This window comes from Aythya ferina (genome assembly GCF_964211825.1).
Source record: "Aythya ferina genome assembly, chromosome: 22".
Classification (NCBI taxonomy): domain Eukaryota; kingdom Metazoa; phylum Chordata; class Aves; order Anseriformes; family Anatidae; genus Aythya; species Aythya ferina.
The window spans coordinates 4,748,276-4,773,966 of record NC_140320.1 but is presented as its reverse complement, the minus strand read 5'-3'; the positions used below and the strand labels follow the sequence as shown (position 1 = coordinate 4,773,966).

At 51.1% G+C, this 25,691-nt stretch overlaps 1 protein-coding gene across 9 annotated transcripts in view; it reads right to left on the bottom strand.

Annotated features, from left to right (window-relative positions):
- Positions 1 to 25,691, bottom strand: part of GRIK4 (glutamate ionotropic receptor kainate type subunit 4) — a 166,320-nt gene that overhangs the window by 31,239 nt on the left and 109,390 nt on the right. For all 9 annotated transcript variants that reach the window (XM_084495963.1, XM_084495961.1, XM_084495962.1 and 6 more), the window contains 5 exons: positions 20,343 to 20,440; positions 17,826 to 17,991; positions 14,555 to 14,733; positions 11,757 to 11,810; positions 3,601 to 3,762 (listed from right to left, as the gene is read on the bottom strand). In XM_084495963.1, coding sequence (XP_084352089.1) covers positions 3,601 to 3,762; positions 11,757 to 11,810; positions 14,555 to 14,733; positions 17,826 to 17,991; positions 20,343 to 20,440 — 659 coding nt within the window. The remainder of the gene's footprint in view (positions 1 to 3,600; positions 3,763 to 11,756; positions 11,811 to 14,554; positions 14,734 to 17,825; positions 17,992 to 20,342; positions 20,441 to 25,691) is intronic.

Here is a 25,691-nt window from a genome sequence, read left to right as displayed (position 1 = left end):
GTTGCAGCTCATTACTGCCAAGGCTATGATTTCCTCATGGGTCCTTCCCAAAGCATCCTTTACAGTTGCAGCTGTGGGCATGGGCTGGGCCAGCTCCAGCTGGGGGGCTCCTGTCCCCTGCCCTGCCCTCTTGGTGACTTCGGGCAGCTCAGCTGCAGCCTCGTGCCCCTTTCCTCCTCCGAAGCTTGCTCAGCTTTGTTCACTTCTGCCAGCTGCCTTGCAGGGACAATCTCACCCGGTTCAATCCTCCCCAGGAACCCTGGGCTTCAACCACATCGCTAATTTGGACAGAGCGAGCCCGACTTAACCCTGCTTGACCTCACGCAAACCAGTGGTGGAACCTCATCGACTGCAATGGCCTGGGCTTAGGCAGGTAACGAGCAGTGCAAAGCCTTAAAACATACAAGCAGGCAGGAGTAAAAAGGCACGATTCCAGCCTAATGCCGGCAAAACCCCAACCTGTAGCTCTAACAGCACCCGTAATCCGTCCTTTTTCCAACTCCTGTCCCCTGGTACTGACTCACATTTGCTCCATCTCTCCTCCTGCACGTAGCTGATGCTCCTGCCTTACTCAAAGAGTATCCGGGCACCTTTCCGTGAGCCCCGAGCAGTCTTGGGTCCGATTCTCCAGCCTGTCCCATCCTTGGCCCCCGATCAGTGAAGCTCTTTAGCAAACATTTAATTTTGACTGTGGACTGAATCCCATTCCGGTTACACCATACACAATTAGCAATTGCTTTCCTGGATCAGGAACCACGTTAAACGCAGTTGGCCAGTCAAAAATGTTGTGACAGCAAATGCAACCCCTGTGACACCAAAATTTCACCATCTCATACCAAATCAGGACATCGGCCCTGCACTTGTAATTGCCTCCTGCTGGGTTTTGATTTCCATTTTTTCCCGAGCAGTTAATGATCTCTTATTAGCTGGTGAGAGAGAGACTTGTAAATCTTGGTGAAGCATTTGACATTATTGACTGCAATATTTTATCCTCAGCCTCGAACAATTTGCTGGGATTTCAGGTGGTCCCCGTGTACTTTTCAAGCAGTTTAGGGAGTGGGTTGTGATGCAGAAAATTGAGTCATCTCCATAGGGAACAAGAGGCCCTCCCGTGCCCTCAATGGACCTCTTTTATTATTATTGTTGTTGCTGTTAAATCCCTGTGCCAAATCTTCTCTGTTCTTCTGTCTCTGGCTTTTTTGGGGGTAGGTGAGTGCCTTCTTGTGGGGTTACCTGGGGGGTGACACCAGCTCCCTGCTTCCAGCTGCCTCCTACATGCCAGGAAATCCCAACTTTCTTCACATCGCCCATAAAACCTCTCACTTCTTTCACGCTCTCATTGTCGCCAGCTTTGTCACTGTCACCACGAGCCAATTTGCCTGCTAACAAATCGATTCTCCTCCTCGCATCGTCTGATCCCTGCCGATCCCCGTTGGGTTTGCATGGTGTCTCTGCAAGGTCACGGCTCTGCGACGGGCTTCACATGGAGGGCTTGGTGTGTGCAGCACCCCTGTGCCCCCATCTCCTCCTCCCCAGCACCCTACAGCTCCTCGCACACCTTCCTCCCAACCCCAGATCCCCTCCAGGCACTAACCATGGGTTAAACATGGCTAAGTGAAAGACATCCCTTTATTTTCTAGGTACAGAAATCCCCCACATAAAGGCCATGTTTAAAGGCAAGCTGCTCTCCAGGGAAATGTGAGCGGCTTCGGCTAGTCCAGGTTTTGCCAGGCTTTTTTTCCTCATTTCCTACTAAAACATTGTCATCTGTATCTTTGCCCCAAACATAACACAGAGAATTAAAGCCATTAAAATCCTGTGAAATAGACTTTACAATCTGGATTTTATTCAATGACATAAACACTTAATTACAAACATCTGTTTTAGCCTAAATTCTAATTACCTAATCTAGCCATCTGTAATTTGAATGATTTTCTCTGATTTCCTTTCTTTGCGATGTGATTAATGAGAATGGCATTAGAGCAAGCAGCTCCCTCCTCCTTCCTCAGATGCTTTCTCAGCTCCCTCAAGAAAGCCCTTGGATCCTGGAGCTCACAGGAAACCTCCCTCCTGTCACTTCCAGCTGTTGAGCTTCCTTTTCTCTTTTTAGGAAGAGAAAAAGGGGACATCCAGGACATGAGACCTGCCAGACTTCCACCAGCACACTGAAGGAGAAGTGGATTTACCTGGCAGGTGCAGGAGGGGAAACACATCCCACCTGGGAATATTTCACCTGCCCTCCACTCTGAATATTCACAGCCTCAGATACTTTTCTCATCACCTGGGGCATGGCATGCGCCAAGAGCAGCCACACAACTGAGCCTGGGAAGCCTTCAGGCAGGTCCTGGGATGCTCCTGGGCTGGAGCAGCTGAGGATTGGGGTAGTGCAGCCTGGCTGAGCCCCCCCTCCAGATTCATCATCCTCTCCCTGGCCCACGAGGAAGCTTGTTGTATGCTGAACGTGCTTTAGGAATGAATGAAAGGAGCATCCAGCTGGCTTAGCACTGCACTGATGGGTGATTGAGGTTCAGGCTCACAAACCAAACAGCTCCATTCAGCTCTGAACTCATTCACTCTTCCAAAAAAAAAAAAAAAAAAGAAAAAAGAAAAGTGCTGCAATGAGGCATACACCTGCATCCTTCCACCTCCAGATTTTGTCGGTCGTTTAGGACAACACAGGGTAAGAAGGAGCAATGAGCTCCGTTATTTCCCCATCACACCTGCAGCACTCCTCTGTCTATTGTCTTACATTTGTGCTATTAGAAGGAAATCTATTTTTAATGCCTCGGAACAGTCCTGCAACCACCAGAAAAAAGGGAAAGCTTTCTGGAAGCCACCCTACAGAGATGTAGCAGGGCAGGCAGCAGCCGCCTCGGCGCAGGAGGTTCCCAGGCACGTACTTAGCATGGCCTGAGCACCATGTCAAGCCAATAGGACATGGACACAAAGGGCAGAAAGCTCCTTATTTTCCCTTGCTTGAGATCACTTTGTAGTGATAATAAGATTTTCAGCAGCACACTGCTGCTGCAGCTTGTCGAGGAGACTTGGAGTTCATTAAAAAAGCTGCACAAGGTTCCACTGATGGCATTTTCTGTTTCCCTTCCCCCAGCTCCAGCCGCAGCCATCCTGATCTGGCAAAGCTGCTGTGCAAACCCTCTGAGCTTCCAGGAGTCCCTGGGGAAGATTTTAGGGCTGGTCTGCACCCATCAGGGAGATGCCAGAGCGCACAGCACCGCACAGCCTCGTGGCAGCTGCCTAAGCCCAAGCCTTTTCCATGCTACGTGCATCCAGACTGCCTCTTCCTCTTGCACAAGCCACTTTCCAAAGGTAAATACACAGGGACTAATTTCCCTTGGGAAACGCTTCACCATCCCCTGCACTCACACCCAAATACAAATCAAATTCGGATTAGGTTTAATTTAAAGCTGCACAGCCGTTCAAGTACAACCAAGCCCTCTAAAGCTCTCCATCCACCTGGCTCCCGAAGGTCTCTCACCCCAAAGGGAGAGGTTTTCCTTGGTCTTTCCCTCTTTTGTTCCATGGTCCCAATGGACGAGAGCAGCTTCTGACTCACCGAGGCGATGGAAGGGTTTTACTTACTGCCGGGCCAGTGAAAGGAGCGTGGTCGCAGTTCTCCTGCCAGGACTGGTTGAGGCTCTGCACAAACTCTTGGAAGAAAGCGTGCGACTGGTTGAAAATGGAAAACCCCAGGATGTTGACTCGGTCGTCCAGCAGGCTGTCCAGGCGCTGGAGGGAAAACTCCTAAAGCAGCCCAAAACAGAAAGCAGGGTCAGGAAAGAAAACAGGCACCAAAAAGTTCAAAACCAGACAACATAACTGAAGGGAAGATGGTGCCATGCAGCCAAAAGCACATGAAGCCACCACCTGCAAGCTGGGCCTGAAATCCTCCCACCAGCCTGTAAGGAAATCCTGGGTGCTGACAAGCACTCCCATGCAGCTGGGAACCCCAGATGGTGCGAGCACACGGGCACGGGCTGTCCATCCAAACCCCAGCCAGGAGGAATCCCCAGGCCGGCAAGACCACCAGAGTGTGAAGGGCCACGTCTGGAAAGAAATGAATGCCATTTGCTCTTCCTAATTTCCTCTGAGAGCGCCTGACCCAGACCCCATCCTGGGCTGCAGACATCAGGCGCGCAGCAACGGCACCGCACCACCGCCGTGCCAAGGCAGAAACACCACGTTTGAGCTGATAAACCAAGACAAGTCGCATGGAAAACACCATCCTGTGGTGCTGCTCCAGGTGCCCTGAGGAGATGCCACCTGCCAGAAAACCCTACGTCTCCGGGGAGGGGGCAAACTGGCCAAGGACGGTGTTAAAATGAACCGCAAGCAAAAAGGGAGAGCTCGATGCCAATGGAAGCAGTTGTACAGCAGGACCAGCTTCCTGGAGGAGCGTCCAGCCCTCCCCGTCCTATTAGCAGGAAATAATGGTGCCTTCCTCACTAATTTCTCTTTTGCTAATTGCTAAAATGGAGCGAGAAGGTGGGAGTAATAGTTTCAGAAACTGCTGGGTGCCCAATCTCTTCCATCACTAATATGAATGTCTTTTGGCTCCGTGGACTAGGAGATCTCAGCGAGTCAAGTCATTTTTTATCTGTCCTGCGTATGTGTGCGCGCAGGAACAATGCCTGTAAATCTCCGAAACACGGAGTTACGAGACTGCTCCAGCCCGGCAAACTCCCCCGAGAATGCGATCAGACCCAGGATTAAGTGCGTTTTGGACACAACCGCATTAACGTTAGGTAACATGAAATTGCCTGTGAACTATTGATTCATTTGAATGATATTATCCTCCTGCCTTGCTGACAGGTTATCCATTTACCCACAGCATCCTGTCAAGCGGCGCAGCGAGGGCAGATGGCTAATGAGGACCGGGGCCCGAGGAGCTCCTGGATGCAAAGGGAGCAGCAGGAGATGCGCTGAGCCCCTGCAAAACAACGGCTCCCCCAGCAGAGCTGCGAGGCAAACAGTGCACAGGGCGAGTGGCCTCCCGAGTGCCCTACATGCAGAAGGAAACTGAGATGCTGTGCACTGAAGAGCCCGGATCTGTTTGGTGAAAATCCTCACATCAGCCTTTTCCCAGCTTGCGCTGGAGGTGGATGCTCGTCGCGAGCTTCTGGCTTTTCCTGCAGCCTCTCTTCTCTGTATCTGTCTACTTCCAGGCAAAACTCCAGCTGCAGAAAGCCCCATTTCTGCTGCAGTCCTGCTCGGACAGCACCCGGGCACCACGGGAGGTGAGCCCATCCCTGCACTGCCAGGTATTTGCATGCAAGCAGTAGCACATCCACCTTTTCAGACTGAGGTAGAGAAATAAGGTTTGTATTTTTGAAACAAGGCTCAGACAGGCAAATGGCTCCAGAGAGGGCGCGCAGGGATTTGGTGTCAGATCCCAGAATTGCTCATTGAGGTCAACTCAACAAGACACATTGAAGATGGCTTTTACCTAAGCCAGCAAGAATCTTCAACAGCAGAGCTGACACAGAATAACTCCTCTCCTCTCCTCCTCTCTCTTCTCCTCTATTCTGCTCCCAATGATTTTTCCCCTCCTTACCCCAAAACAACCACCACACCTGACCAGCACATCTTGGATCAGCTCCCTTATGCCACCACTGCAACCCGAGGCACAAAGACCATAAAAAACTGCCTCCAAGTCTCATTTCAGATACACAAATCCTGGCTGCCTGAGTTCTCCCCCCTCTTCAGGTCTGTTTTTTCAGCGCACCCACCAAAAGTCAATATCCTGTTTCCTGAGATGGCAGAAAAAGCAGGCCCTGAAGGTCCGCAGCCAGAATTAATGAACTTTTAGAGAAGAAAAGTCCCCAGGCTTTGCTCAGATCACAGCAAAGTCTGCAGCAGCGCCAGGCAATTACAGTGCGGATTTTCTGACTTCTGCTACAGGGCTGCAACCGCTAAATATGTGCCGTTAAATAACAACACTTAGCGATTCTATGGCACTCCATATTTTCAAAGCACTAGGCGCACATTAGCTAATTGAATACAAAGGGGTTCCCTGGGAGACGGCACTGGAGGAGTTATTAGAGGATGAAGTCACTCTTGGGTTGGCGTGCTCCATGCGGCACTCGACCTGCCTTCTCACTTCACAGCAGCAGACAAAACCCTGGGAGCGACCCGAGCGTTTAGATCACTGGGAGAACCTGCCTAATAAAAGCCACCCGGCCAAGCTCGCTAATTCATGATTTTAAAGCCACAAGCTCGGGTTTTGTGGCGTCACCGGCGGTGAGTTACGGCTGGGAGATTTACACGCAGTCATCTCCAATCTGTGAGGAGCACAAAACCACAGGGTGCAGGCACATCGCTCCGTGCCCACTTCGTGCTGGCCCTGTGATAGCAGCAACACTCCAGGGACACCTGCCAGGTGGTTTTGTACCCATTGTACAGAGGAGGAAACTGAGGTGCTGAGAAAAAAAAAAAACAACAAGCAGTGAAAAACCTGACAACGGGAATCAGCCTCCAGGAGACAGGGATCAGCAACCTGCCCTTTGGTGCAAAGCATCAAAGCCATCGCTTAAATTCAAGCAGTTTCACGAAGCATCCTCCCAGATCTGCTCCTCAGTGACCCACTCGTGGACCAAAGCAGACCCCGTGAATGTTGCCCAGGTCCTCCCTGGCTGCTGCTCTCACCCATATGGTCAGACATCCACCTCACCTCACCCCAAAGCCCTGCAATAACCAGGATTTCCTCACTGCACTGACACCAAGATGCCTTCACCCCTCCCTCTGCTCACACCCACACACGTGGTTATCCTCCTCTCTTAATTACTCCTCCTCTCTGCTGCTGTCCCAGCCCGTGGTCACCCGCAGAGCCTCCTGGTGTAGCTCTGAGCTGCCTGCACTGAGCTCAGCCCCATCCCAGCCAAGGATCCGTCCCCCTGACAGATGCTGATTTACACCAGCAGCTCCAGAACACGCTGTACTGTTCCTCCTCTATTTTTATGTGGGATAGGAAGGAGCACGCTGGGCCAAGGCTTCCATTTCTCTATTATTAAGACCTCACGCTGGCAAACCTTCCATCACAAGGGTATTTGGTGCTTCAGAAAGCTGTCACCCTCCAACCTCTGATTACAGTTCCCAGCCTGGCACTCTGCATCCTGCTGCCCTCGGGGCTGAGCATGCTAATCATTCCTAAGCTCCTCAAAAAAGACACTTACTTATTTACTGAAGTGGGCAATATTATGTTAAGCGTTTTATGGTTTTCTTGAAAGGCTCCGTTTATTTATAAACTATCGACAGAGTCAGTAAGTTTATAATGGACCACGCATTAAAACCAATTTCTCTGGAAGGAAAAAAAAAAACAAAAAGCCTCATCACAGGAATGAATTGTGGCCTTTTGAGGGGATACGTGGATGTGGACGACCTACCCAACTCACCGTTTTATTTGGCTGTTCACGTAGTTAAAGGGGAACTGGGATCTTGGTGAACTTGGTGATGATTCAGGGGAGCTGTCCCTACAGAATCTGGTTGCTCTTCCAAAGTTGAAGCATCACAAAAGCATCGGAGCCGTGTGCTGGTAAGGAAGGGCCTTTTATCTCCTCATGCAAGGAGAGCCGTTGGATTTTGGAGGCTGCTCTTCAAATGGAGCACTTTAGGAAAACACGCTGCCCGCATCGTTAGTGCAAGCGAGTGACTTCGATTTCCCCGCAGGGAGACTGGGGCTGAGGAGTGACAAAGGCTCAAAGAAGAAGGGGTCAAGTGGGAGTTTGGGGCCTGAAAGGGACGGCACATGGAAACGGGGTAGGGGGGCTGAGACAAATAGGACGAGAAAGCATGAGGAGGGAGGAAAAAAAAAAAAAAAAAGAGGTTTGCTCTCACAGTGGAGGGCCTGGGCTGGATCTGAGAGAATGATTTACTCAACAACTGGAAATCAAATGCGGGCTGGGCTTCCTACAGGACTCTGAACAATGCACAAAGAAGATGCAAGACAGGTAAAAGGTAGAACAGGCAGGCAGCAAGACGCAGAGAGGCACAAATTGCTGCTTTGCCGAACTCCTCCTCTTCTCCTGCTAGCTAGAATAAGGAGAAATGGCTTTGGCATCCTTGCACCAACCCGATCTGTTTGCCCTCCTACCACGTGTCACCGAAAACACAATAAATTCAGGGAATTTATCCACCATAAATTCAGGGAACCTACCATAAATTCCGGGAATGGCCGAAGCTCCTCAAAAAGCTTTGCATCAGCTACGGTGAGCCGGGCAGGTAGGCCGGCCTTTGGGGTGAAATTTGTCAAAACCTAACGAGAAAGTCTGTGCCCTTCACTTGCACCAGAGCCTAGGAGAGACTGAGGGATGCCTACAGACCTCTTGCAGTGGGGCTGAGCACCACAGCCCGTGATGGAGCTGAAATTTGTGACATTTCCTGGGCCATTTGGACGCTGCTTGGCTCGCCGGTCCCAACGGGGCATCCAGAGCGACAACTGAGCTTTGGAAAACTCGCCCTATATGAGGAGCAAGCTCTTTATAAACCACTAACAAAGAAGGAACAATAGGAAACAAATAAACAAAGCCAAGCTGATTTATCTGGGCTCTGGAAATCGAATACGGCAGCTGTTTTATCAGCAACAACACCTCCGCACAATATTGTCGGGGAACAAACCTGCAGCCACTCAATAGACCGCCTGACTCAAAGCACGAGTAAAACTCCTTTACACCTCCCTCCTTACAGTAATAATTTTAATTGTTTCAATTATTTCCATCTAATCTCCTTGATAAATGTTTTGAAATTTAAGCCCAGCCTGGGGTCCATATGTTATATTGAAAAAAAAAAAAGAAAAAAAAAAAGGAAAAAAAAAAAAGACAAAAACAACAATAAGCCACAGAGAACTAACAAGCTACAAGAATTAATTGTACCGCAGGATTTTGGAGGCATCCAACACCCCTTCTGCTCTGCACTGCTGATCTCCAAGATTTCTAGCACCAGGAGAAACTTTTTCTTTTTTTTTTCTTCTGTCCCAATTCGAAGCAGCCTGCCATGCTTTACCTATGCACTGGCCTTATTAGCAGCATTATCATAAATCAAATTGTCAACTGGGCTTTGAGCTGTACCCCTCCCCTCTCAAACATTGCCTAGTGCTGTTCTTCAGCTTAGGTCCCACTGTGACACCCTACAAGGGGGACAAGGACAAAAGGGGGCTCGGTCGCACCCTGGCTCAAGAGCACCCTTACACAGATGATGGACATGGGGAAGGAGCAGGCAGCAGCCCTGCTCTGATCTGCGGGTTTCATTTGGGCTCCAGGAAAATTTGTGGAGCTTCTGCTGCTGACAGGAAGGGTCCCCAGAGCTGGCTGAAGGCGGCTGATAATGAATTCGCAGGCAGTAAATTAGCCCGTGGATATTTTTACATCAGGCTGCTCGCCTCGGCTCCAATGGAAACACGCTGGGGGCTGAGGACTTCCTCCTGGTTTGCTCCCGCAGCCTCGTGCCAAAGGCTGGCAGCTGCTCTCACACATTGCTCTGCCTCCCCTCCGAGCACCGATGGCACCCCAGGACCCCAGGGACCCCCGGTCCTGTCCCCACAGGCTGGTGGCAGAGGGTCCGTGGCCGCTTGCCTCCACGCAGCACTCCGCAGAGAACTGGCTGTCGGCCGGGATACGCTCGTTAAATAAAATTAATGCCAGAAGACAGGAACAAAACCCCCCTCTAATGCTGCAGGGCAGGTGTTTAATTCGGCATTTTCGCCCCTTTTCCATCCTTTTTTTGGCCTGTTTTTCCATCTTCAGGTAGCTTAATGCTGCACAGACCGTCTGTTCCCCTCCTGATGGGCTCTCTCCCCATTTAAAGCCCTCGTCTTGCTTGCTCCCCCTCGCAGCAGCTCGCTCCGATTTTATCTTTTCTATTAGGCAGTGATTGTAAAACCTCAGAGGGTTCATTAGGGGCTTGATAATCCCTCCAGATTTATTAGTCCAAATTGCTCGCTCCCATCTCTCGTCCCCATTTAAGTATTACTAATTTCCTTTACCACCTCGCCCATCTGCCTAGGTTTTGCCCGATGTCACCTTTCTTCTTCGGTAGGCCCTGCCAAAATTTCAGTTCGCTCTGCTCTGGGCTGGTCTTTTGGATAAAGTGGTGAAATAAAACAGGGGAAACAACAATATCCTGCGGGAGGAAATGGCAACGCAATTCGTTTCTGACTCACCTGCCTCGTATCCTCGTTACACTGGATGAATGGGTTTCAGAGACAAATATCACCCCTCGACCCCAAGAAAATGCTTAATCACACCCATGCTCAAAACTAGTGTGGCGATGAGCTTAATTAAGCAGTGAGGAGCTTAATTTCTGTAGTTACTTTGGTTGTCCAAGCACCATCCATGAATACAGACTCCGTTGTGCTGGCGATGTGCAAGTGCAAATCTCTGATTATGTCTACTACAGTAGCACTGACAAACCCAAATTATGGATTAAGGCCCCACTGTGGCTGAGGCTAACCAAAATTTAGCATCTTTTTCCAGCAATGCTGTATGTGTCCAGGCTGCAGTGTGAGATGGATGGGCAGGGGTTACATGGGCTGGAGACCCTGCTCCTTACCAGCTCCACTGGGTGGCACAGGGGTGAGAAACCGCAGAGCAGAAGCTGCTGCCTTAAATTAAATGATCTTCAGGTCCCGGGGCTTAGCTCTGCCCCAGATCCATCCCTCCCTGGCCAGTGATGAGCGTTAACATGAGGATAAGTCAGAGCAGTGCAGCTCTTCCTTGCGGGGCTGGTATTGAGCAAGGTCAGGAACTAGGGACTGAGCACTGAGCAGGACCAAAACGCTGTTAGCCCAGGTAGGAAATGTGGATTTTCCCTTCTTTTGTATTTTTGCCTTTTCTGACACCTTTCCCCATCCCACCCCAATTGCTACCTTGGCTTTCACCCCCTTCCTTCCCCTCCTTTCCCCTCCCCTTCCCTCGAGCTCCCCTTCCCACACGTTTGGCTCCATCCGCTCCCGTCTGTCTCCCACCCAAACACAAAGCGTGATTCAGCTCTCGGCTTTCCTGGCACAAGCACACCCTGGCATAAATATTAATAGAAATTAGAGACTATGAGTATCACCGGGGGCTGGAAGGCACCGGCACTTCATCATCCAGCCCGTCCCGCGCGCTCCGGTTTCCAGCAGCCCCCACCAGCAGCCCCGGGCAGGTCCCGCTCTCCCCGTGGGCAGCGCTCCCCCCACCACTTGGCAGCCCTTCGGAGAGCCTGCTGCAGCACCAGAAGTTTCTCTGATGGTTATTTTGGGTTTCCCCCTGCTGCCTCCTAAGCCCGGTGCTCAGGGATTTGGCCACACAATCCCCCCATTAGCGTTATTAGCAGCTATAAAGCCGAGTCACCAGGGGCTGCGCTGAAGTCATGCCCACTCTGCCTCTCCACATTTACAGCACCATCCCTCCTCCATCCTGCTCTTCTCCCAGAGCAGGGAGCAGGATCCTATACTCACACCTCCAGCGTGCCCCTTCCAAACCACCCAGGAGCCACCCATCCCCTGGTGGACCCCCAATCTCATCACATCTCTCCAAACCCCTTTTTGCACCCACAAACCCTGCTGCATGCCATGGAGCAGTGCTCTCACCCCCCACACGCCTTCCTTTAGCTAATGGGATTTGTGTGGGGACCCCCCCCAGTTCCTGCCCCCGCCACCCTGCACGTAGGCAGCTCTTCCCCGTGCTCCCTGGGGTCGGGGAGATCAGCTCCCATTAACATGGCTCGACACGCACATCCGAGAAAAGCTGTGAAAAACGTCTTACCAGATTAGTGAAGATGTACGTGTAGTAGGCAGACGCCATTCCCAGCTCGGCTGCCTGCGAAGGAGAGGAAAAGAGATTAGACCTGAGCCTGGCAATCTTCCATCTCAGCTCCAGCACGGACACGGGGCCACATTTCCTTTCCCATCCTTATCGCTGCTGCCTCCCCCGTGTTGGGACGGCTGGGACACGGCAGCACAATGGGGAATTAAGTCCAGCAGCACCAAACCTACCTCAAAGTCTCCTCTCTGCACCCACATGGGGTGCCTGGCATGAAGAAAGCACCCGTTTGCAGCTCCAGACCCCGTGGTTTTGGGTCCACACCACAAAAACACCCTGCTGGGAGGAAGCCCCTGGGAGCAAAAGCTTCTGTCCCCCTCCCAGCAACCCGTGCCAACCCCCTGAATGGGATCCTGAAGCCTACAGAGCCCCTGGATGATGTTCTTTGGCTTTGCCATGTTTTGAGGAAAGAGAGGTTAGGTGAGGTTTGCTTCCCTGTTAATTGGTACGACTTCTCTCCTCTTCAGCTATCGACTTAATGAGGGAAATTTTTTAATGTAATTTTCGAACATAACGAGGGCACGCAGCAGCTGAAAGGGCTCAGCGCTCATCTGCTTTTGCTACGAGCACCGGGATGCGGTGAGCAAGGCAGGAAAAGCTTCCGTGGAATGACAGAGAAAGGACAGCCATCCCAGCAGTGCCTTTCCCACATACATCTGCCAGATTTGAGCTCCACTCCTGAAAATTAATTAACGTGAATGAAACCCAGCAACTCCAACCGCTCTCCAGAATTTAACAAGGGTTGTGATGGCCTCGGGAGCAGAAAAGAAGAGGGTGAGAGCGCATGGGGATGCAGGGAGGAGGACGTGGATTTGTCTGTGGGATGATCTCTTCTGGAGACCACAGACCAGATCATTGAAGTTCTTCTCCAAAATTCAACCTTCTCATTAGAGCAGGAGTTGGTTGTTGGAACAGATGCTCAGGATTAATCTGCAAATCCTCCCGACAGCCTGTGTCTCGCTGCCAAGCACAGCTGGTCTCAAATCAGCTGCCGGACCTTGGCGAGGAGGTTTGCCCATCGCCCCAGACCACCCGGAGGCGATGGAGGCAGGGAGGGACCGATGGTGGCTTTGGTGTGGCTGTGCCCAGCCCGTCAGTCGCACACCAGCACCCTGTGTCCTTCAAACAGGTGCCAAAAGGGCCACAGCAAAAAATCATTTGACCCGAAGAGCACCGCGACCCCATGGCTTTGCAAAAACTGCCTCGTCTCCAGCCTCCTGCACAATAAAGCGTGGCACCCATGTCCCTCCCTTCTCCCTTGCTGGGGACAGCGATAATGTCAGCGCTCTGTGACCTACTTTGAAGTCAGCCTGTTTGATTTCAAGGGCAGAAAATCAAAGGCAGCCACGGAACGGCTCCGCAGCAGCGCTCCCAGCCTCACTGTGCCTGCGGCCAGGTGGGCGGCCGGGCCGGGCTGGTAATCGAGGAAGCAACCATGTGTCTCCAGACCATATGTGGAGGGTGAGATGAGAAATTGCCATTTCCCTCACCGTCCAAAGGCAGGCTGGCTGTGCCGAGGCAGCTCCGACACAGGGTGCTTTCAAAACGCTGGCATGTTTCTCCTGCTTTCGGTCACCTTTGGGCAGGGCGCAGCTCCTCACCCCTGCTCTGGCTGCAGCTCCGTGAAAAAAAACACTCCCCAGCCTCCCCAGGTGCGAGAACGCCGCACCACAAGCTTGTTATTTACAACCTCTCACTCCTCCAGTCCTCTGGCTGGGAAGATTACACCGGGTTTTACTGAACTGCTGAAAAATCGCGGCAGTCTCTGACGTCTCCATCAGTGGTGGCAGGAGGATGCTCGGGAGGAGAAGGGAGGCTGCAGGTGCCCGAATGCTGCCGTGTGCCTGTGGGAAGTCACTACGGCTCCTGACATGGGGACCAGGGAAAAAACACCCCAAAATTTTTTTTAAAAAAAGGCATGGAGGTGCCCCCAGAATACCCCAAAGTGAATATTTAGAAATGCAAAATTGCAAGAAGCTGAATAAAAATCTTCTGTTAAGGTGGGAATAATAAAAATAATAATAAAAAAGCGCTAATTTTTTCAGCTGGCTGTCAGCACCATCGCAGATTTATCCCTGATGAAGCGCCCTGATAACATGAAGAGGACACCGTGGGTAATGCCTGCAACAGCAGCCAAAGGGAAGGGGGACACCGTTGCTTGTATTCGGCCTTGATTCAAAAAAAGTACTTCTTGTTCCTTCCAGGATGTGGGGAACTACACACAACTTCGGGCTCCATCTGGAGCCACTGCTCAATTTTGAAGTAGGCTATCAAAACAAACGCTAAAAATTGCAGCAAGAGACCATTTAAAAATAAACACGATTAAAATAAAATCTTGGTTAATAAGACAATCAGAGAGGAAGCAAAAAGTTAGAAATGTGTTTGGAGAAAAAAAAAAAAGGAAACGGATTGGACTGATTGACTAATTTCACAGCGCTCAGCAGCCCCCCGGGGCTGTTTGATGGCACCAGGGCAGGCGCCGCTTCTAGAAAGCAAACGCACCAGCTCCGAGCAATTAAACCTTTGCTTCTACAGTCCTGAAAAGCACGAGGAAATTATTTCCCCCAGAAACTCCATCAGGGACGGTTTCTCTCTCAGCAGAGAGCATTTCCAACGTCACTGATGGATTTTTTAGATGTTATTATCAGTAACACCTGCATGTGCATGCTCGTGCATCGCACACAGGCTCTGGCTGGCTGGAAGCAGCAGCACTGATGCCGTGGTGCTTGGTCGGCACCTACCTTCTGCAGGATGGTGTGGGACATGGAAGCGTTGGCGTGCACGATGATGGTGGCTGTTTTGTCGTCCCTGATCTCTTTCAGCAGAGGGGTAGGGTCCCGGCTGTCGTCCAGCATTCGGACCGAGAGCGTGTCCTTGGAGATGAGGAACTGGCGAAGCAACTTCTCGAGGTTTAAAAGGCCTGCAAGTAAAAAGGGAGAGGAGAAAATAAATAAATAGACAACCTGGATGGTTTGGGCTTGGTTCCAAAAGCAGCTCTACCCTGCCCCACAGTCACTCCTGGAGGGAAGCGTCCCCACAGCTCCGCGGCTGCACGTGACAAAGAAGAGGTGGCTGCAGCCCAGGCTCCTTTTGTGGGGCAGCAAGGACTGGGGAAGGATGGATGGAGCCCCTCCATGTGAGTATCTGCAGCAGGGAGGCCTGCAACCCCCCCGGCTTTATCCCAGCCTTCTGCCTTCTCGCCTCCGGCATGGCTGGCTGAAGTTTCTCCCGGCAGAGAGGTCACTGCAAGGGCTCCTTCCAGCATGGCTGCTTTGATGTCTAACAAGACGTCAAAGCTCCTGCTGCAGCTTTTCGTAGTGGAGGAAGAATATTTGATAGAATCTGTCTCTTCCAGCCAGCTGCTGGTTTTCCTCAGGAAATAACCTCCTCCGTCAACTTTGATTGACCGGAGGCCACAAGATTTAATCATTAGCAAGGCACAGACAGCTAGCGTGGCTCAAAAGGAAGGAGAAAAGCTGAGCTGAAGGAAATGCAAGGAGCAGAACCATGAGCAGGCGCCAAGACCAGCCAACGGAGGGGCCAGGCTTGGGTCAGAGCCTTGCTTCTCACCTGCCTCTTCCTCACCAGGAGCCCAGGGGACACGGAGCCACCCGACCCAACGTGGTTAGCAGCAGAGCACTGCTTTCACGGGCTCCCAGCACCTCCCCATGGTAACAAAGCAGCGTGCTAATGCCTCAGTGAGGGTCTCAGCAGCAGCCAAGGATCCTCTCGATCACATCTCTTCTTGATCCTCACAAACTCACAAAACAGGGAGGGAAGACTGGAGGGGAAAGAGCAAGCCACCTCTAAGCTCCCTGCTGCTCCTCCAGGGTGCCTCTGCTGCAGTTCTGCTTGTGGGGTTTCTACTGGTGCAATCCTTGACCGCGATGGTCAGTTCCTAAATCCTGGCTGTTATTCCCTCCCCTTGGTGGTCACAGTTTGCAGAGTAGCTCTTACGATGGCATCCACCCTGGTGCTGCTCTGTGGTTGAGTTTTCAGGCCAGGGATTTCGTAGATTCACACAAAGCCTTCCAGGTCAGGACAATCCACAAGCTACCCACCAATTCCACATCCCTTACGCTGGCCTAACTCCATCGACTTTGAGGGTCATTTTCTGCTTCTGCCAGCAGAAACGACAATCAGTCCTCAGAGGAAGGATGCGACTTCTTCCAGTGACAGTACGAGCACGACGGGATAGGACCCAGGAGTCCCATCACACAGCCTTGTACTTTAACCAAAACAGCGACGACTTTCCCTCCAGGGAGCTAAATAATAACATCCTTCAAAACAAGGTTCTCTCACTGATGAGCAGACAGCTCATATACTCCCTTATTTGCCTCCGGGGAACCTTCCGAAAACCCAGAGTGCCTCAAGTCAGTTGTCTAAGGACTGTGCCTAGGAGCACTGCTTGTCCTAGGGGAAAATGAGGGCTTGTGCTCCTACACAAAGCTGGATTCTGGGCTGCACAGCACATCCTGCATTTACCCAGGAACACCAGAGGAAAATAAACGGGGCTGATTCAATTAAAAGGGTGATAACCTAATGCCAGCATCTGGCTCCTGAGGTTCTGATCCAGTTAAATGAAGAGCCACACTACCACCAGGCTGCATTCAAGTGGAGACACCTGTGAGTTTGTTTTTTTCTTTTTTTCTTTTTTTTTAAGGTATTTGGGGAAAAGGGCAATGAGCTGGTGTGTGTGTGCTCTGTACCTGGCAGCAGCAAGGGCAGGACTGAGAGCACGCTGCACGGCAGGTCGGGACACCCAATTATTTTTTCTTCCCTCTTTTTTCCTTCCTTTTTTCTTTTCTTTTCTTCTTTTCTTTTCTTCCTTTTTTTTTTTTTTTTCCTGAAGGTTAGGGTTACACAATAAAAAATTCCAGCACTAAATGTAACGCAGAAGACTATTTGAATTATTTTAATTGCGGGATTTGGGTCAGGTCCTCGGCTGGGGTAAAACCTGAGCATGCCTACCGAAAAGCAATTTAATGATTACACATGCTGAGGATGTCATCTCCTCAGTGCATAAAGCAAAAAGAAAAGGCAAACACTGTCTTACTCCTTCTGTCCTTGTGCAGGAGTCTGCAACAACAGTGTGCCACTAGCCCAGCTGGCGGTGTGAAGTCTGCCTGTCCCAATTTAGGAAGGATGCTGCCTCTCCTAGATACTCAGCCCCACCAGCAGAGACTGCTAAGCTCTTGCCAGCACTCCAGGGCTCTCGCTGGATCCATGCACCCCCTCAAAGTCCCGTTCTAGGCTGGTTTGTTAAGTAAACTCTAGTACTAATGAATCTGGGTCCCTGAAATTAAAAGTAAAATAGGCTGGGCTACTCCGTAGCAGCCACGCGGCCGCACGCTGACCTTCCAGGCACAGGACATGCTTTGCTCGAAGCTCTGGGATGCAGAGCCTGCTCCTGCCACGCTAGGAGAGTTATGCAGAGATGAATCCAGGCTCGCTGAGGTGAACACTCCAGCATCCAGATGCACAATTACCAGCAGATGTATGGCTACCGAGCCCAGGAGGGTGTGCGGTGTAGAGGCTATTAATCAAGTCCTGCTTTTAGGCCACAAACTGCACGTGGGTTTGGGGAGAGATATTTCAAAAAAGTGAAAAATCGCCTAGAATAATCTCCTGGAACAAGCTTAAGACTTTTTTTTTTTCCTTTTCCTCCAAAAACCCATCTGTGCAAGCAAAACACTACAGATAGTCCAACAGAAGGGCGGGCGAGTCTTCCCCATGCCCTTTCCTCCTCCAACAAACACCTCCACGGGGCACCAGGGTGGAAAATGTGCCCTGGGGGGAGTCTGCCTTGTTTTGGGCTGCTTTGCCCGAAGAACCCCTGCTACAAAACCTTGCACAGCAACAAGGCAGCACAGCCCTCCAGCCGTCACACACCAGCCACCCCGGTCATCCTCCAACAGGCACCAAGCATGCAAAGGGAGATGGGAAAAAAAAAAAAAAAAAAAGGGCAGCCAGGAGCAGGGGGGCTGCTAACCCTGCCTGGCACTGACTTACATTCAGCTTTGGCGCAGATGAGGCAGGCGGTGGTGCAGTTAAAGAAATTCAGGATTCCTGCCACGGCCACGCTGATGTCGGTGTTGCTGGGGTGGAGGTTGAGCGTGGTGAAGCGCTGGAGCTGCAGCTTCAGGAACTCCTCCGGCGCTACTCTGAAGTGAGGAACCTAAGTGGGGAGGAGGGGAAAGGGGATATAATTAGAGAGGGAAACAAGGAATCAAAACAAGTAAATCTACCATAAAGGACCTTCGGTGCGAAACGCACAGCATGCAGAAAGCGAAATATCCCAATAAAACCGCAGAAGCATCGCTGGAGTAGGGAGAGGAGGGTGGGGTCTGTGCAGGAGCAGAGGAAAATAATTATCGCAGCCACGGGAAGGAGCGGATCAGGAAAAGTCTTGCTGAGCCACTCAGAGAAAGGCAACAGGGTTGGTGATTACAGCACAGGAAACCATTCCGGATGACTTCAGCCTAATGAGATCGGGTACTAATTGCAGCCAGGCCCGCACTTCGTTTCGGGCTTGCTGCCTGGGTAAACGTGGAGGCTGCTTCGCAGGCAAGTGCCCAGCCCGTGCTGGGCTGTGCTGCCTGGCTGAAGCACTGCCCGGCCACCTCTGCCTGCAGTCCAGGTAATTAGGAGAGATGACGGGAGGAACACGATGACCCTGTGCTGCTGAGGCTCACGAGAGAGAGGAACAGATGCAGCCGCCAGAAGCTTTGGGGTTTTTTTGATCAGCAGAGAGGTAACAGGTGGCTGTGCAGCGGGCAAGCTCCAACAGGGCTCTAACCACGCGTCCTGCTAACGCTGTGCTTGTCGTTAATCAAGCAGAGCAGGATGAGGGAGAGGGATGCTGCTTCCCAGAGAGCTGGGAGCAGGGGAACGGGGATGTCACAGCGCTGTGGGATAGCCCCTGGGCTCCCTGCGAGCAGTTCCGCTGCCACCCTGCACCATGGGAGCCCAGACACCAGGGGGAAAGCCAAGTTGGGGACCAGTAACATCATTTCCCTTTTGCTGAGTGAATTATTTGGAAGCAATGGAGGCCAGAAAGGGAAACATCTGCTTCTGCTTCATTAGAGGACTGTCAAGTCCTCTTTTCTTCCATTATTAGCCCTTCCTGAAGCTATCATCCCGTGCCTCCGATCTCTCTCCTCTTGGGAAAGGCCATTAGTAGGTTGTGATGGCTGCTTTATTGACAGCGTAAGCTGTTTGGTTAGCAACAGGAAAGTTGAGGAGTAAGAAGCTGCTATCTGCCTCGATTTCACACCGCAGCCCTCACCCCGAGCTCTGTCAGCAGGGGAGGAGCAGAACGCAAGAAAAGACAAATTCCTGGAAGCAAAGCAGACAGGGCAGCTCCTGCACGAGCCTGTTGATCCCTTTTGGGAACCAGATGGAGTCGGAGACCTGCAGCAGCAACCTCTAACAGAGAGGTGTGGATGGAAGGGAAAGCAGCCACCACCCCAAGCTGATGGCAGCCAGGCTGCAGCTCACGCTCCGAGCCCTCCTCTCCTTCCCCAGGGCAGCACTGCAGGACATTTTCTCTCTCCTTCCCCTGTGCAGCTCTGTGAGCGCGATGTCTCCAGCCGGGTTGCTGCACTGCATTTAGCACAACGGCACCAAGCGATGCTCCCGTGATATAAATCACTGGGAGGGCGGCTGGGATCGCACTCAAGAATCAAGTACCTCAGAAGCGTGCTAGCACTCACCTTCCATTTCTGGGAAAATAAAGGGACTTCGATCAGACTTCAGTGGGAATTTTAGGGGGAAAACGTTTGCAATCTCTTACTGCAGAGCTGCCTTTGCCTGGGATGGAGCACGTGTCTGGGGCGTTTAACTGCAGAAAACACTGCAAAATACACTCAGGAGACCCATCCTGCTGTAGCCCTGAGCACTAGGTCTAACAGACCTCCTCCATCTCCTCAACACTTGCAGTTGTCACAGAACAAAGGACAGCACTCCTTTGTGAATGCAAGTTTTTTCCACTGCTCCGTTCAGGTTCAGGCACTCCCCTTGCTTGGAGGCAGAGCCCACCAAAGGGCTGAGAGATGTTATCTGGCTTTAAAGGGATGAACTGGGAGAGGAGAACTCAATTTCTTCCCCGTGACCAGAGCTAGATGAGTGTAAAACAGTTCAAGGCTTGTAAAGCACTAAATCAGGCACATAGCCTGGACACAGATATATAGGGCTCGCGCTGGTGGAGCAGCAGCAAAGGGAAAGGGGTGCAGCTTTCCAAGGGGACTGTGCAAAAAGTGCACAGAGGAACACACACGAAGTCCCTTGGACTGGGATCTGCATCCTCCAGAGCACCTGGGGTCTCTGCACCCATCAGCACTGACCCTGACATCGGTGTTGCACATGAGGGAAGCTGAAGGAAAAGGTGACGGAGATGAAAACAAGGGCAAGGGAGGCCAAATGCTGCACCCCCAGGGAGCCCCAGCAGCGCCCAGCAGCCAGTGGATGCAGGACGGGGTGCGGGGGCAGGATCTCTGCGGGGCCCCAGTATGGGATTTGCCCACTTACCTCTTTCTCCCCGCAGATATTGCTGATAATAGAGCTGGAGGCTGGGCTGGAGGAAGGTCCCAGGACGCCTACCACCCCTTTGGGAAGGATCTGGCACACTGTGGGTAGCAGAGAGATGAAACGTGCATTAGACCCCATCCTGCTTCACCTTGCTTGGCACAGCATCACCTCTTGCACACACACACTACACTCTGTGCCATTTGTGCCCCCCAAATCCCTCTGAGGCCCCCCATATCCCTCTGAAGCAGTCACCCTGTCTGTAGCATCCACCTCTCCGTCTCTCCCCAGCATTTCCAGATCCCCCCCAAGCCCCACATCCCCATCCCCGACTCAGAACAAGAATTTCTCTCTTAAAATTTTGCTTTTCTTGGCCCCCACTGTTACGCACCAGGGACGATGTAAACTGATGTTTATGGAGGCCACTAGACGCAGCAGTGACCTCGCTTCAAAGCATCCTCCAGCAGCAAACAAACTTGTCTGAATTTGGTCCCTCATCCTCTGCAGAGCTCAGTGGCAATGCTAAGAATCACATTACCGGGTTTGATTTATTTTTTTATTTTTTTTTCTGGCAGTAGTTAATCTTCTGGCTCCGTGCCACCAAGGTTAGCAAAACAATAAAAAGGCCCTGACAAAATGAAGAAGTTAAATCTCTTCCCTCAAGCTTCGCGGGCTAAACTGCAACCTTTTGTCCTTTTAATTTGCAGCACACATTTTGGCCGAGTGGCGCTCCAAGGACTACCCCAGCTGGTGGCACCTGCCCGCTGCAATCCCAACCCGCCGGGCCGCTCCGAAACACTGCTCTGGAGCACTTTGCTTGCAAACAGAAGGCAAAGCCCCTCATGCCTGGATCCCAGGGCTCAGGAAGGCTTGCTGCCAGCCGTGGCCTCGGCACCACCACGCTTGGATCCTTTCTCCCTGGGTAGGAGAAGCCACAGGAACAACAGGCAGACAAGGCTGAGTTTCCTCAATAAGCACCAAGTGACTGATTTCTGAAGAAAGACCATACCACGGGGGAGAAGCGAGGCACCACAACTACTTATCAGCACTGTCAGGAGCAATCTCACGGCGTTGTCATGCGTAAAACCAAGCCAAGATATCAAAAAGCCGAGGTTTTAAAGATGCTGCCTCCTCAGTACGGCACGGCTGGTGCGTCCCAGTGCGCAGCCCCTTCAGGTCTCTGGTTTACATATCAGTGGCTGTAAGAAATTAGCTGTGTTCAACAGCCGGAAAGAGGAGCTAGAAAAACTCAAACCACAACATATTCAACATTTTTTTTTGTAGTGAAGAGAATTCATCATCGGAACTGTCATACCACGGAGCAGAGCAGGTCTTCTATCAGCTTCAGGTCCTTAAATCAAGACTGGATAGGAGGTGAGGGCATACTCTGTGCTGCTTTTTGTTCTGTTTTATATTTTTTAAACCACCAGGATATAGGGCTGGGTGCCGTGTTCAGTAGGACCTGATCAGACAGTTGAGGTGGTTTCTTCCAGCCTCCACAGCTTCATGGCTGGATCACGAAGCCAAAAGCTGAGGGTTTAGTTCGTCCCTTTGGGGATTTTTGTTTTACTTCTCTCCAAGCACTGCTTAGAAAAAACCTCCATATGTTTCCAGGTCCCGACTTCTTGCAGAAAGTGCCCATGATATGCAAACATCTTCTCTGGGGTTTTCCTCCCTTCCATGCTCTCGCCCTGCACCGTCTCAGTCTGAAGCAGAACACGAGCGATATTTTTCTGTGGCATCTTCAAAGGAATCCAGCGCTCGCTTCTCCTCTCTGCTTAAAAATTTACAGGCACTTATACCTCTTCAAGAAGAGCCTTTCAAGTAAGAGCCCTGGTGTTTGAAAACCCCGCACGCCGTCTCAGTGGCACTCAGCAGACAGCAGCGGCCCCTCGGGTGCTCTGCTGCTCAGCACCAACAAGAAGGGGCTGCTGAGCCCTGCTCAGCCAAGGGTCAGCAGGGCAAAAGTCCTGGGGAGGAATTGCTTTGAGCACGCAGGAGAAAGTTTGGTGAGCACTTTTCTTCTCATCTCGCCCGTGGAGAACAAGAAGTGGGTTAAGTAGCCATAGCAACGGAGATGCAACAGCTGTCAGAAGAAAAAGAACCTGCTTCGCTCTCCAAGGGTGTAACATCCAGCGAAATTAAGGGAAGTGAATGGAAACAAAGCGGAGGTGCCCGAGGCAAAGGCCTCGACCATGTCGAGGAGAGCTGCTTCTCCTGTAATCCAAACACGTTTCCCATTTCACAACATTACCTGGTGCTGTTGGTCTCTGCAGGAGGAGAAGTCTTAACCCTGCTACCACCGTGGGCAGGATGGATTCAGACAGATGCTTTCAGGAACATCAGCTCGGTACCAAAACCCATCTCTGATAACTGCACAGGGTAAAACCCAGACATTGGCACAGCCCCTGCCACTCCTGGCCACTTGTACCCCAGCACACGGGTGCCACGCAGGCTGTATGCAGTGCAGGACATGGTGTCATACCTCTGCCCAAGGTTGCATCCAATTTTCATGTGCTCCAGAACTCAAAATCCCAGCAAATACCAGACCCCAGGGTGACTTCACGTGCATGTGAACGTCAAAAACCATCCACATGGATGCACAGACACGTATAATGCAAGAACTGCCCATTCATTGTTGTGCCTTTTGGGGTTCGAAGACAAACATGTGCACACACCCAGTTGGTCAGGCAGTGCCCTCCCAAGACCTCGGGGCATTTTGGAAACCTTTACGTGATCCCTGCCTGCAGGAAGCAGAGCTGCCAGTGCTCCGGTGTGAGCATCCCCCTGCGGTGCAGGGCACAACACCTCCTTTGCTGCACACAGATACCTGCTGCGAGGGTTGGAGGTGGCAGGCAAAGAAGCCTCTTGCCTCTAATTGAAAATAAATGAGCAGGGAAGGGATGCAATTACCTCAGCGTTTCCATGATTGCAAAATAAATCAGGGGATCTTGAACATCGGGGAGTGGTCAGGATGGGCTTCTTGTGCAAGAAACACCAAGTGATTAAATGGAGAGAGGCATGGAGAGTGCCCGGAGTGCTCCCTGCAGCACCCTTCGTGCTTCCTAGCAGCAACACAACCACCCCATCAGCTGCAGCTGCCTTAAATGCAAAATCCAACAGGATCACGAAAACGATGGGACAGTTCTTAGCACATCCAAACCAATGCCACTGAATGGGCTCTGAAGCTGCAGTGTGAATAAATAGAAATTAAAAATCATCTAGTTGCTCACTCTGACTGCTGGCCTGCCCTGAAATGTTGGGATTAAGAACAGAGGGATGCTGAAAAGAAGGATGAAACGATAGGGGACAGGGTGACAAGTAGAAAACCTGTCCCTCCCTTGGCATCAAAAGGAATAAGGTGTTTTAGATAAAGACACGATTAAACGAGCTGTTTTGGATCTCTGTAAAAGGAGCTGAGACATCAAACACAAAGAGAAAACAAGCTTTACTCAGAAGGGCAGAACAGCTCAATCCCCAGCCTTCCACTGCAAACTCATCTCAAAGCACGGGGCTTTACAGGTGTCGCTTACGGGAACAGTCAGTGTTTGCCTTCATTCATACACAGAGCCGAAACAGCAAATCAGGCAGGAATATGATTAAGATTGACTCAGATTTTACCTGCTACGGGAACTGTGATTCTGTGGTCCCTGACAGGAAGAAGTCTGAGTCAGTCAGGAGGAAAAGGGAAGGAAAATAGCTTGATGCCAAGCTGAAAACCAAGTCTCAAGAAGTCTTTCCCCTCCTGAAGCTCCAGCTGCACACACAACACCGCGATGGGATGTGGCAGCAGCACTCCTAGGCCGGCCAGGTGAGCGTGCTGTGATATTTAAGGGGGATTTCAAAGGGCATGAGATTTGAGAGCAGTATTATTAAACAGCCGTCCAACTGCTTTGCAGCCATAGGTTAAAATACCTAAAGTGCTTTTATTAATATTACGTGTGATAACAAATATCAGTGTGGTGTTAAAACTGAGAAGTCAGACAATTGAAAGCCATGAAAGGCTTGGTATTTAAGTTACAGGATTTGATTTGCCTCTGCTAGCAGAATAAATCAGGAATAACTTCAGTGACATTAATGGCGGAATCATGCAGAACCCAGATTTTTCCTCCTGTAAGAAATGCTTCCAGACGTTTTTCCCTCTGAAGAAAAGGCAAATAACATATTGCAGGATTCTGTGAGCTCTCACTTCACCAAAATCAAGTCGTTTTGCTCCAGTTTCTACTTCTTATGTTCTTTAATCAAAGTCAAGAAAACAAAGAAAATCTCCCCGAGGTAGAAATTCAAAATGGAAAATTGCCTCTTCCCCACTTATCCCATTTCCACGTTCTCCCAAACACCACATTTGCTGAAATCAACAATTTTGCGCATAACACTTCCTCCTCGGCAAATGAGTATTCTTCTGCTAGAAAAACATCCCAACAGAAAAAAACCCAGAGCAACATTGCAAGCGACAAAGAAACCCAGAAGCTGCTGATCTTCCCCACAGCTGTGGGGTCACCTGGCGATCGAGCCTGCAGAAACACTGCTGCACGGCACGGGTTGAGGAGAAAGGAAAATGAATGGATCTAAAAACTGTTTCCTTCAAAGGCACAGCAGGCTAAATCAAGCTGGCAATTTTCTCATTTCCTACGAGGCTCGCTGGGAGATGGAGAGTATTTTCTGGGAGAAGCTGGGCACAGCCTCGGGAACACGCAGGCTGTCCCCGTCCCTTTTCCATCCTACAGGTGACCCAGCCCGAGTCCTTGGATTTGCACAATCCTCACCAGATGGGAAGACCACAAAAACCCTGAAGAGAGGGATCCAAAAAGACAGAGAAGTGCTTGTTTTAAACACCCCCTGTGCTGCTGCACGTGACGAGCTTAATCTAGCCTGCCTGATGTGCGAATGGTGCTATAAATAGGCGCCCAGGTACTTGCTGACGTGCACTTTATTAACTGAGAGCTTCTATAAATAATGACGATGCTAATTGAGGAAAGGAAGGTGCTACCTGCTGGCCACGCCGGGCTGCTGGGCCCATCCTGCCAGCTGCCTGGGGAGCTGCGCCTGCCTGCTGGGCTCCCAGGCATGGGGATGCTTGGGACTGCACAGCACCAAGGCCAAAGCTACAGGAAAAGGCAGCCTGCTACGACCCACAGCACCCTGCTGTGCCTTCCTGGGATGCCCTGCAGGCTATGCAGGCTTGGGAGTGAGAACCATGGGGGAATGAGTCCAAAATCCCCATTTAAATGATTTCTCCAGCTTCTCCAAGACAGCTTGTAATAAAAAAAATAAATGTAGTCCTCCCCTGAACTCAATGGTTGTTGCAGAAAACATCCTAAAAAGAAGCTATCATCTCACAAAGCATTTTTC